At 34.8% G+C, this 13,254-nt stretch overlaps 1 protein-coding gene across 1 annotated transcript; it reads right to left on the bottom strand.

Moving 5' to 3' along the window:
* Nucleotides 1-901: 901 nt before the first annotated feature.
* Nucleotides 902-10,839, bottom strand: LOC105061496 (large ribosomal subunit protein uL3m). Its single transcript, XM_010945555.4, has 5 exons — nucleotides 10,276-10,839; nucleotides 9,784-9,993; nucleotides 4,258-4,362; nucleotides 1,553-1,666; nucleotides 902-1,435 (listed from the first exon to the last, which is right to left on the bottom strand). The coding sequence occupies exons 1-5, from the start codon at nucleotides 10,600-10,602 to the stop codon at nucleotides 1,262-1,264; spliced, it is 930 nt and encodes a 309-aa protein (XP_010943857.1). The 5' UTR covers nucleotides 10,603-10,839; the 3' UTR covers nucleotides 902-1,261.
* Between the last annotated feature and the right edge of the window lie 2,415 nt (nucleotides 10,840-13,254).

Genomic DNA, 13,254 nt, shown 5'->3' on the forward strand with positions numbered 1-13,254 from the left:
AACTGTATTTGCTAAATGGCAACTTATATTATCTTACTCAATTCTTGAATTCTTTGATAGGGAGATGGTGCTAAAAGGAAAAAAATCATCAAAGATCAAATTTATTCAATGTAGTCCTCCTAAGTCTTCTCAAAGAGAAAATGTGAGCCTCGAAAATTCTCCATCAGCTCCTTTATTTAAGGGAGAATCAAGCCCTTACATATTTAGGGCAGAGGAAATATTCTTTCCTATGGAATGGCTAATCTTAATGCCATCCAAGATTAATTATTTAAGAAGTATTTACCACAAGATGGTTATTTTATTCCTAGATCAAGGGCCAAAAATCAAATGTTATGTGAGAAAATTCTCATTGAAACCCACAATGTCCAATTATGGCACAATTAGAGAGACAATAGGGAATATCGATACTTCAAGTACTCAATAGATTGTTAACCCTAAATACCTGGGAACCTTCCTTAAATCCCAGTTCCACAAAGAGGTTTGGTAAACTAAACACAATAAGATGAAAACTTCCAATTATTGTAATTATCAAGATGCATGGACTTATATGTTTTATGGCCAAAATAATTAATTCAAACATTCATGGTTCATAAAATTCGTGAACCAAATAAGCCCTATACTAATATGGTTCTATCAAAATTTGCGGCTAAAACTTGAAGCCAGCCTAGAAATATATAGAACAAAGATCCATAAGGCAAGTGGAAACTCATGAATGACTTTACATATGTCCTCTATCAGATGGCTTTCAAATCTTAAAATTCAAGTGCAAGCCTAAGCACTCATTTACCTACCAAGAAATGAATAATGTACAAGCAACAAGCAATTCATTCAAGTATCGTTGGTGAAAAAACAGAAAAGGTTAAGACAAAAATAGAAGGTTACCCAACATCAATCCACTGAGTAGTCAAGCAACAGAATCTTCATGTAATGTTCATCAGAGGCTGTCATGTTACAGAGGAAAACTTATTGCTTATTTTCCTTTTCGTTACAATAAGACTGTAGGGAACAGCAGGGTTGGTAGCTTTGTTGTCATAGTGCATGATTGCCCAAGGAAAATGCCAAGGTGCCGCCAATCTAGTTGCTGCTAAGTGACCAACAAAAATCCGTTGTGATTGATGAACTTCAGTGAACGAATTGCTATCAAAATTTTCATTGTTAAACAATGGCATGCTATTTGGAATGAAAAGAAATAAAAACTCATCAGAACTCCCAAAGAAATAATCAACAAGAAGCATAATCCTGAATCCTTTAAAACTGCCACTTAATCTGCTGCCATGAAAGGATCAACATCCCCAAGATCAGCCACTAGCGGTTCCAACTCTGATGTTTCCTCACCTTCCGGAGCAAAATGGGTTGGAAATGGTAGCAGGGAGATGTCCGGCTTCTTGTACTCTGCATCTTTAATAAAAACAAAATTCCCTTCAGCGCCTGGAACCTGCAACATCAAGTAGGTAAATAGTCATCCTGGATGGGCTCTGACAAAATGACATCAACCTCCTAAACTTGGGTATTTGACCTGATGAGCAGACAGTTACCACACTGAAGATCATACCTGGCCTTTTACCAACATGAAATTTCTTGCAGGATCAATTTTGTAGACCCATACATTTTTCACCGTGCACTGCTTCCCACCCATACGCCCAGGCATTTTCTTCCCTTTAAAAACCTACTTAAACATCATAAAGTAAGTTCTTTTACCAACTTCCTATCACAGGTTGTTAACTAAAGCATGCTTAATAGAAAACTAGGGGCCAATATATTCTGAAGCAACATTTCATGGAATAACAGCCAATTCGGGTTAATAATAGCAGGTTTCTAAAACAGATCTCAGAGCATAGCTATCAAAAGATGGGCAAATATCACACATTTCAAGTGAAAGCCAAAAGCATCAAAATAATGGTAAGACATGAACCGAAGTGTATCCTAAATATGCTGAAAAATATGAATTGATGTTACACAATAAGGTTTTATATAACAAAGATTGATTTTTTTAAAAAAAGCACAATGATGGGGTTTAATGAAAGGAATGATTCCTTTGTCCAAAAGGAACCTAACCACGGACAAATGGTAACGCAATCACCTTCTTTCACAGTGCAATGTCAAGTTCCATGTATATATTACTTAGAATATCAGGGAATGAGAATCAGGCTCAGCCAAAACTGCCACCATGTGATTACCTTTTCAGATGTTGATGCAGTTAACGGAATATGAATAATCAATTTGTGCACAGCAGGATGCATAAGTGGGGTTCCTATCTCAGCTATCAAATAATAATGCCTACAGCTCCTTGAAGCAGTGAAATATGAAAATCTTTAAGATATTTCCAATATTATTTGGTGCTTCACATACCTTCAAGAATAGGGCTCATACACAATTTGAAAATTTGCGCTAATGTTCACTTGCATAGCATCATCTCACTCATCAAATAATGATGCATACAGCTCCTTGAAGCAGTGAAAGATAAAATCTTCAAGATATTTTCAATACTATTTAGTGCTTCACATACAACATTCCAAGATAGCACACACTCCTTTTGAAAAATGTGCTAATATTTACGTGCATAGCTTTAAGCATGGACAAGACTACCGGTCATGCATATTAAGTACAACATAGAACATACCATACCAATGCATTATTGGCATGTGATACTAGCTTGTTACCAGTGCTTGCATGTAAACCTATACATGGGCTAGGCAGGGCTTTTTGCAAATATTAACACAATTTATTTAGACCCAAGCACAGCCTAACCTCCAGGCATACTTTCGAAACCCAAGCTTGGCCCTTACTTGAGCTTTGGGCTTTGGGCTTCAAGCTAGGCCTCGACTTTCCGGAACATTTTTACAATTTATAAAAAATACTAAATAAAAATGCTTAAAATGCTAAATAGGAATAAATAAATATTTTTAATAACAATTTCAAAATTCAATGTACTCTAAGATTCTAGACCTTCTCCCATTAAGTTTACATTACATATCAACAAAACCTATGACTTAATCATGAAAACCTAATTTAAAAATTAAAAAAAAAAAAGCCAGGCCACGCTCGAGTTGGACAAAACCTAGGATCAAAGAATTTCAGGCCAAGCCGGGCTCAGACTAGGCTTTGATCTCCAAGTCCAAGCCCAAGCCTAGCCAATTTAATAAAACAGGCCTACTTTCCAGGCTCGACCCACCCCACCGAGTCTAAAACCTTAGTCCAAGCCTGTCCAAAAAGACTTCAAGCTTAAGCGGGCTGAGCATGCCACCAGGCTCATGAGCAAGTCTACTTGCATGTCACTGGTTTCACCATGGCACAGTAATAAAATAACACTACTAGGTAGGGGTGAAAGTGGATCGGATAATATCCATTCCAATCTATTTTCATATCCAAATATGGATAGCGATTTGAGCATCCAACTAATATCTGTATCTGTATCTATATCCATAAAAAAAAAATGGATATGTATATAGATATGGATAGACAACTATCCGATCCACATCCAAATATTCGATTCTACTTATAACCCTAATTAATTTTAAGCAGCACTCATTAACTTTTAAGGGAGATATACAACTATATTGACATGCTATTAACTTGATTTATCATATACTTAGTAATATCTTTGATTCCATGGATATAAAGTTTAAGTATCCAATTTATATCCATACTTTTAATATCCAATTTGTATCCATACTCGTTTAAAACAAATATGGATATGAATTTTTGCATCCGACTAATATTCATTATTCATAAAACAAAACAAATATGAATATGGATATACTGGTATCCGATCTGGTTCCAACCCCAGTGTCAGGCTACCATAGTTCAGATACACAATATCTCAATCCTGGCTCTAAGAAAATGCCCAAACAAGTTCACAAAGAACATATCTAGACTTTAAAGCATCAAATAGCAAGCCTAATTTTGGAGTAATCACCTTTACATTTGGAGCACTTTCATGAAGCTTCACATTTAATTTAGTATTTTGCTAGGTTCACATATAACTTGAATACATCTTCAACCTAAACTATATTTAAGATCTTAACATCAAGGAGCATCTTTGGATGCATTTATCAGTTTGGAAAGTCATTTTAGAAAGTCCAAAATAGAATCTTGTTGCTGTGCATAAAGACTCAAATGAGTAGCTGAGTTCGCCTAATCATATCAGTATACAGTGACTGATAAATAAACAAATATTTAACAGTGTTCACATTAAATTGAAGCAAAAAATGTGTGATATTGTGCCAACATGGAAATCATGTGAATATGAATAAATACCTTTCCAGGAGCATCTCTTTGACCTGTAGAGCCAATACTTCGATGTGATAATGATGCACCATGCGATGCAGGCATTCCAGCAAAACCCCACCTTTTCATCCCACCCTATTGGTTGAAGAGAAAAAATATTAGTACACCAATTAGCAAAAGAGACGTATCATTGGCATGGTCCCTTGCTGCCAGACAGATCAAAAATTAAGAGAAGGAAGAAGAATGCCAGGCAAGAATGGGATCAATTCATAATAAAAACAATTTCATGATTAAAAATAATTATATTCAGAAAGAGCATCCAGCCCTCCAGAATTTATGTAGGGAATGGATGCTTTCAACCAGCCAAACAGTTAAAACATTGAACAGATTCAAGCATATCATATAGATAGCAGGCATATTATATTGATCAAAGTAGCAGCGGGCAGTATAAATAGTAAGATCTCGTCATAATTTATGGTGCTTAATTGATTAGAGAAGAGCAATAGATAGACAAGCAGACTAAGGGGAAAACGAGCAAAAATGGCAATTACAGATGAATGGACTACTTATAACTTTTCTGCATATCCTGGAAATTATAATTGATTTGCAGATAATCTGGTTCTTGAACATAATCATACATAATCCACATAGGATGATAGATAGCTAAAAACAGCATTCTACTCAATTATAGAACATGAACTCTAAGGATGATCCCTTACAAGTGTCAGATAGAGAATGTTTTAGTTCAAGGTATAAATCTTCCAGCATTGCCCAAACTCCAACATCTTTCCATCTTATCTCCAAAATTTTAGTCAGATACTAGTATTCATTTTGCAGAACTGTCTAAACAATTACTATACTCATGACTAAACAGCCATAACACTTCCATTCAAAGTTATTCAATGTTACTAATTGCTGTTAAGTGCAAAATCAAGCCATGCTACGATTTAACTTAAGCCAAAATAATCTTGCCAAATACTGACACAGAAGTAACTTATGCAGTCATGTGCCCTTAAAATGTACCAACGAACTGCAGTGCCTCTCCCTCCTACCCACCCTCCTTTCTCTGATATTGCTTATTTCTATCAGAATTCCATTTATCTATTCTGGTATATAGTTCTGAATGTAAAATCGCTAACTATACTTGTAGTTTATCAACATACTAGTTGCATCCAAAATACTAGAAAACGTATTAACTGAATGGTTGAGTAAAATATATTCATGATTTTACAAAAATATAGTTTAATCATTCAAATTAATAGGCAGCATTTATTAGGTTTTTTTTACAAATAAAAATTCATAAAGTTTACTTAGAGATGCATGCTCAAAAGTAGTCATATTCACAATGTCTTTATCTGCCCCATTAGCAAGTTCCAAGAATCACCTAATGGCATAAATTTAACCCAAAAGCATGACTGCATGCATAGCAGAGTCTTCTTATTTTAGATCAATTGTTAAGGCTAAGTTGAATAAGGGAGATTTCATCATGCAGCAACAAAATCAGGTGTCTTTTCAATTCAGTCCTTACAAAATAGTTACTGTTTCTTAACTTTATAACAACCATACAGTCATGCACAACACAAGCACAATTAAGGCTACATGTCTAAGACAAAATTTATTTAACCCACCTAAATTCAATCTCTGTAGCGCATTTTTATGATCTGGTGTCAACTTTACAAAAATCACCAATGCTGAATATACTTGAGAAGCTAAGGGGTTGATATTAATGTTCCTTAACATTTTTGAAAAGATCAAATTCCGAGCGAGTAACTCAAATTCATTCCTTACCAAGCTCATGGAACTTTAAAGATAAAGACAAACACCCCAAAATGGCATTTCCTATGCCTTTCAACATTCAACTGGAGCTGAAGAAATCCCTATCATATCCATAGATCCTCATAGAGAGGTCCCCCCAAGCATCCTGGCTGTGTATAACCCTGAGCAAATCTAGCAAATTGGGAAGTTTTCAATCTGCGAATGATGAAGTGAATGCAGCTCTAAATAAAAAAAAACTAAGGTTCATATCCGAACAATAGCAATGAAAAGTTCCTAGAACAGAAGAGCGAATTCCCCATTAAATGAAAGTTAAATCACCTTATGAATAGGCATCAACAGCTGGAAAATCTGACCACTGTATACAGCCTGAACCAGAACTAGATCTTTGAATTTATAATTTGACAATAAACGCATGCTCAACATACTGTCAAGAGCATATAAGGAAGATGAAGTAATACCAGGCATATGATGCATAAACAAACAATGGCCTCATAAAACTTCTTCCTCCTCGAAAATTAATTGCAACATTATTAGGTTATGCCCCTTAGTTAGTCCCAAATAAGCCTGCTAGAGAAGGTTGAAACCTCTTCTTTGAGCAAAAAATCTTGGAACCTAAGTCATCTTTAACCAACTCTTCTTCATCCCTGAACCCTCTACGTCATAGCTTATTACAGCAGACTTAAGCTCTTAAAATTTTTAAATTTCCTTTTCCTTTGTAGCTTTGAAAATCTCTATATTGACTTGCATGGAAAATACATCTGTTCCAAACAAAATTTCTCTCAATTTGAAGTTCACATTTAATTCTTCTGAAACTCAAGAACACCAAGCCAAACAACATAAGAAAAAGACTTCAAAGTTTGCCATTATAGAGTCATCAAAACCAGATTAACAGCATAAACTCCTCAAAAGAAAAAAGGTTTTTCCTGATAACTAAGATACATCAACCTCTTGATATTTGGGCCCTCCTGTTCCATTCCCATTATCTAACCAGCTCATACCCAAAATAACATATCTTGTTTCCTGACCTTGTTCTCCTCCTTTCTAATTTTACATGTGGATCTGTAGCTATAGTTTACCATTATTATAGTGAACATTAGAGCCAACTTGGCATGATTACAATTATCTCCAAATTCTACAAATTGTTGTCCACAAAACATCAACATCATATCAATAGACAACAAATAGAATCAACTAATTGTAAATATTAAAAAGGATACCTAGTTCCTCTTGTTTGTGTTGTCTTTGGTTATAAGAAAGATTTGAAAACTAATACAAAATGAGTCTCCATTCAAAGTCCATCTCTAATATCAAAACAATACTTATATCAAATAACCAAAGTGAAATAAGCAACAATAATGCAATCCTCCATCTATGTGGTCCAACCATCCCCTGGTCCCAATCTTTCAACATAATTATAGCCCTTTCTTACATTCTTCATGGACACATTTATCCTAAATGTTCCAGGATGTACTTCTATTCAATGTTCAAGAATCTATGCATCCGGAAAATTAAGATGGATTATTAGATTATTCATACTTTTTAAACAAGAAAAAACACTTTTCTTAAATTTAAGGGCCTAAAATGTCAATTTTGTTCCAAGGGATCTTCCAAAATGGCGGTCCTTCAAATTCCCTACTCAATCCAGTGCTATATCATTTAAAATGAAAATTAAAAAACAATTTAGGAAATTCAGGAAAATATTTTCTACATTTTCTATATGAGAAGTACTTATTCTACAACTATAAAAATTTTTATTTTTTTGGAAAAAATGATTTTTCCATCAAGGGCTAGAATAATCTCATCATGAAGATGATAGGAACAAAATAAAATTAAATTCGAAAATGATATAATGGAGAGGGTTAGAAATTTGAACAAGAGATTAAAGTTAAAAAGAACTTTACAGGACAATAATAATCTAAAACATAATCCATATAGAATGAAATTGTGAAAATCAGCTGACTACAAAGGTGATGAGAAAGCAAACATCTAAAACTCAACTAAACCCAAGAGTACTATTTCTTGGGATTACATCACATCTCATAAACAGTGCTGTAAAATTAGAGTAGGTAGCAGCTGCCTTAGACAAGAATGCCTAAGCACCAAATTTAATGTTTATTTTCCCGTTTGAAGATGCAAGGATGAGATTGTCCATTAGTTAGTATTAGATGTAGATAAATTGGTACTTCCCACTGACTTGTCACACATCTCCATTCATACTTTATGTTTTATCCTCTGAATAGTATCTAGTCTTATACTGTTACCTAATATTCTTCAATTTTTGTAATTTCTTTTGGCTGTCCTGAACTCTGGACTACCAACAGCATATGATCCTAGCACCTATGTGATGAGCAGGACCCCGTTAACTGTCTACCAAATAAAATATTTTTAGACATTAGTCATAAAGTATATATTTATCATATTCTTTTAAATCATCTCAAAGAAAGATATGCAAATGATTATTATAATTTAATATGAAGACAAAACACAAACATTTTGAGATAAATGAATGGGAAAGTTTAAGTAATAAACATGATATATTGACTTTAACACAAAGAAAAGCTTAAAATGCTTCTGGTAGAAATAAAACAAAAGAGAACGAGATGATGATGCAACCATGTAATGTTATGTGACTGTGACATACCTATGACACTTAGAGGAAACGCTGACAAATATGATGACCAAAAATATATGAAACTTCTTTTGATAAAATTATCATAAAATTAAGGCAGCATAACTACCTCTGAGGGCTAGATTTTAAAGATGACCTGTGAAAATAAAACCAAAAGGAAATGAAGTGGAAACAGGTCACAATAAACTTGGGTCCTCTTACCTCTAAGGTCCACAGTTCTTTTCAATGAAGAACAAGATCAACGAACTGAACCCAGACTTTTAGGTCCTATGCAAAGGTTACAAACAACTAGGCAGAAAAGAATTTGGATATGTGCTTAGGCATTGCAAGACAAGGCCTTTAAATATTTGCAAGGATTGAAAGAATAATTTTAGAAAGATTTTATCAACCGATGATTTCAAATATGATACTAATAAATGATAGGTCAGCATCATAATAAGCTTGGATGTCAAATAATAGAATAATTCTAGCTAGCCAACTGCATGGGGTATACTTGTGGCTTTTTAGGCATTTAATAGGATAAAATATCTGCTAAAAATAAAGAAATGTCAGGAAAGTCATAGTGAAGTAGTAAATGGCATAAAATATACCAAAATATTCCCAGACAAAGTTTAAAAAAAGTGATTATGGTAAACCATAATTTCCTTTTAGAATCCACAAGGATGGAAGACTGGTCTGAAGTGACGGCTTTTCACTCAAGGCATATCAACAAGGAAAATCTCTATCTACTTCTATGGCACAATTTCCTTTTATGTTTACTTAATATAGCTCCAATGGATATATGAACTATGTTTTTCCACCACATTACCCAATAACATAAATCTCTGTGTTGGTCTGTTTTCATAATTTTAACAGGGCAGAAGAGCTCTCACAAAGTATGTTGGTCTTCGTTCGAGGTTACTACAATAAGAAAAATCTCTATAGATTTTTATATCCAATCCCTCTTAAATATGATTACTTATACATACAGTGAACGTGAGAACTATGAATTTCTATTGTATAATCCAACAGAAAAATGCATGCTACATTCAATAATAGCGAATGCTCATGTAAAGAACAAAGTAATACAAATGGCACACAAAATGTTAAAAGCTCAAACACAATGTTTAAATACAAAAGAAAATCTATTTAAAAAAGAAAGCAACAAGTACCTGAAAACCTTTTCCCCTTGTAATGCCTGTGACATCAACATACTGGCCAGGAACAAAATGGCGAACTGTGATGGAAGTACCAACCGGAAGAAGCGCATCCCCTGTCACTGGAAACTCCTTCAGCTTCCTCTTCAAAGGAACTCCTTGAGCTCTGAAATGGCCCACCTCAGGCTTCGTCAAATGTTTCTCCTTTTTTTGCCCTGCTCCAATCTAACTACCACCACAGAACATATCACTCAGAATTCAAAAAAAAGGTTCATTATTACAGCCTGGACCACATTTCTCCCCATATTCCTACCCAATTACAACCAAAAATGACTTTAGACTGAATAATACGACTCACCAATATCATCAATGAACGTAAAACTCAAACTCCTCGAATCCTAAGTCCTAGCTCTAGAGAAAAATATAAAACCCTAAACAAAAAAAAATCCTCAGAGCACCAAACGGAAGTCCATCAAGATTCGATCTTTCGTGGCGGTTAAATCATACCTGCAAGGCAAAGATCCCCTCGTTCTCGACAGTCTTCACCTGGGAGACGGTGTTGTCGTCCAACCAAAGGACCGTGATTGGAATCCTAGCGCCCCACTTGTCCCACAGTGCCGTCATTCCGCACTTGATGGCGATGGCTCCGGTCCTCCTCGAGTTAGGCCCCATCACCCCGGACTTCGCCTCGATAACCCGGCCACCGCCGCCGCTGAGATCATTTTCGCTAGCGTCGACGAGGGGCTCCGCGCTGAAGCTCCGGTGGAGGGGAAACGCTAACCGAGGGCCCGAGGAGCGGAGGCGGGCGACAAGGCCTCTGGAGGCGGCGGACATGGCGGCGCGGAGAGGAGAGCTCAGGGGGAGAGAGAGAGGTGGGCAGCGAGGGAAGCGGAGGGCATGGCGGTGGAGCAGTCGAAGAAAGAGAGAAGTTGGGGAGGAAACAAGGGAGGGTTTAAGGAAGGTATGGAAGCAATGGCGACGGCGGCCGGTAGGGTTTAGTGGCTTCGTCCGCAGGACCGCAGTCTGCGAGATGCTTGCTTGCTTGCGTTGTCGTTGCGTGAAATTGCTAACTTAACACTATTGTTGAATTAACATGGGAAAGAAAATGGATAATCCACAGGACCGGCATTAATGGATCGCAAGCCCCCCCCCCGGCCCAAATTGATTGGATCCCCCGAGCCCTTCCAACGCATGACGAAAAAATCTATATATTATTTTAAAATTATAAATACACCCCCTTAGAGTCCAATAGATTCAAAAATTTAAAAAATATACCATCAAAATTTTAAATTTATTGCAATATAATCTGACTATCTATTTCAACAAAATATTGTCACCTAAGAATCATATGATAACTATTTTTTATGAAATTTCAAAACTATCGTTCCTACTTAGCAAAAGCTCTAATTTTAGCGAGGATTTTAATAAAAAGGAGGGAGAGTTACATTTTGAAATCTCCATCAGCAAATAAATGATAAAGGATGGAATATTTTAAGACCGATGCAAATGGATGGATGACAAAAGATATAGTACTTTAAAATCCATGCAAATGGATGAATGATAAATAATTGAGTGCTTTAAGATCCATACAGATATATTAATAACAAAAAATTAAATGCTTTGAGTCCGTGCATATAGATGAATGACAATAAATAGAGCGCTTGGAGATCTATGCATGCAGATAATAATAGAGGATAATATGTTTTCAAATTTATATAAATGGATGGATGATAGAGGATGGAATACTTTAAGATTTGTGTTGGCAATAAATGACAGTGGATGGATCATTTTGAGATTTATACAAGTAGATTGTTGATATAGGATGGAGCACTTGGAATCCATGTTGGATAGATAATGATAGAGAATAGAGTACTTTGATATCCGTGGGGATAGATGAATGATAAAGAATGAAGTACTTTGAAATATATGCAAGCGGATGGATGATCGAGGATGGAGCATTTTGAGATTTGTACAAATAGATAAATAATAGAGAATAAAATGCTTTAAGATCTATACAAACAAATAAATGGCAAAGAATATAGTGCTTTAAGATTTATGTAAGCTAATGAATGATAGAGGATGGAGCGCTTTGAGATTTATATAGATAAATGGATAATAAAGGATGAAGCACATTGAGATCTATACCGATGAATGGATATAAATGGAGTGCTTTGAGATTTATGCAAGTGGATGAATGATAAAAAACATAGTTCTTTATGATCTGTACTAATAAATGAATGACAAATGATGAATATAAGATTTATGCAGATGAATGAACAATATAAAATGGAGTGCTTTGAAATCTGTGTAGGTGGATGGATGATAGAGGATTAAGTACTTTAAGATCTATAATGGTAGATAGATTATAGAGAATGGAATGCTTTAAGATCTATGTAGATAGATGAATAATAAATGACAACCTCTATGAATGAAGAGTATTTGTATCTTTTTCGTCGCTCCATTAAGAATGTTGGGATCTAGATAAATGGTTGGCCATGCTACAATATATATGAAGTTTTGGTGGCTAGTTAATACTTTTAAATTTTTAGAGTTCACATATAAATGACCCAAATTTGAAAGGACTGGTGATTCTATAATTTTTCCCTTTTTTCCTTCTTATGGTATATTTGGTTCTTTTCTTCCAACTCCAACCGACTACAGGCTCTCTTTCTCTTCTCCCAATACCCACCAACCATTGCCCTTCTCCATGAATTCTACTAGATGGTACAAAATTATCCAAATAGATCCTAAATAAATTTCCATAATTTTAATGAGGTGTTATCTCTTCTCTTTGTTTTCTTGTTAGAATTTATGCGAGACTTAAGGAATGTTATGGTAATAAAAAGACCACAAAGCTGAAATTTTCTATGACAGTGATTTCTATCCAATAGATATGAAGACCTAACTATGGTCCATTGCGATGTTGCTCAATCCTAATGGTTAAATGATGTTGTGAAAAAAAACTCAATTTAAGTTGGAGGAAAACAATAATGAAGAATTTTCATTGTATTATTGAACTCAAGATAAGTTTGCTTTAGTTTAGAATAGAGAAGCTTCAATATATTTGAAGTATCTAATCCACAAAACAATTTTGGAACAAGTATATTTGAAGTACTAATCTGCAAAACCATTTTGGAGTACACTGAGAGTTCATTGAAAAGGGTATTTAATAGGATGCCAAGTGCTACCTCAAAAGTTTCTTGTAGTGCAGTGCATAGGGTAGGATATTTGAAAATTATATTTCTCAAAATAGCATTTTAGAAAAATATTATTTAATAAAAAAATTATATAAAAAGAATATATCAAAGAGTACATATCTTCTCCAAGTTAGTACCATAGAATCTTAAGAAGGGTCATGAATTTATTTAAGTGTGTTGCCCAAGACAACCCAAGAAGAAGGGATGAATTGGGTTTTAAAAATTTAATCAGATATATGTATACTAGCTATTAAATTTAGTAGTAAAGTGAAAAAAATGAGAAATAAAC

Source organism: Elaeis guineensis, chromosome 1 (genome assembly GCF_000442705.2).
Source record: "Elaeis guineensis isolate ETL-2024a chromosome 1, EG11, whole genome shotgun sequence".
Taxonomy (NCBI): domain Eukaryota; kingdom Viridiplantae; phylum Streptophyta; class Magnoliopsida; order Arecales; family Arecaceae; genus Elaeis; species Elaeis guineensis.

Coding starts and splice junctions, on each gene's coding strand:
- LOC105061496 (XM_010945555.4), bottom strand. CDS start 10,602: ATGTCCGCCGCCTCCAGAGGCCTTGTCGCCCGCCTCCGCTCCTCGGGC. Junction 1,667..4,257: donor AAAGAGATGCTCCTGGAAAG/GTATTTATTCAT, acceptor ATGTTTAAGTAG/GTTTTTAAAGGGAAGAAAAT. Junction 1,436..1,552: donor TCATGTTGGTAAAAGGCCAG/GTATGATCTTCA, acceptor TTGATGTTGCAG/GTTCCAGGCGCTGAAGGGAA.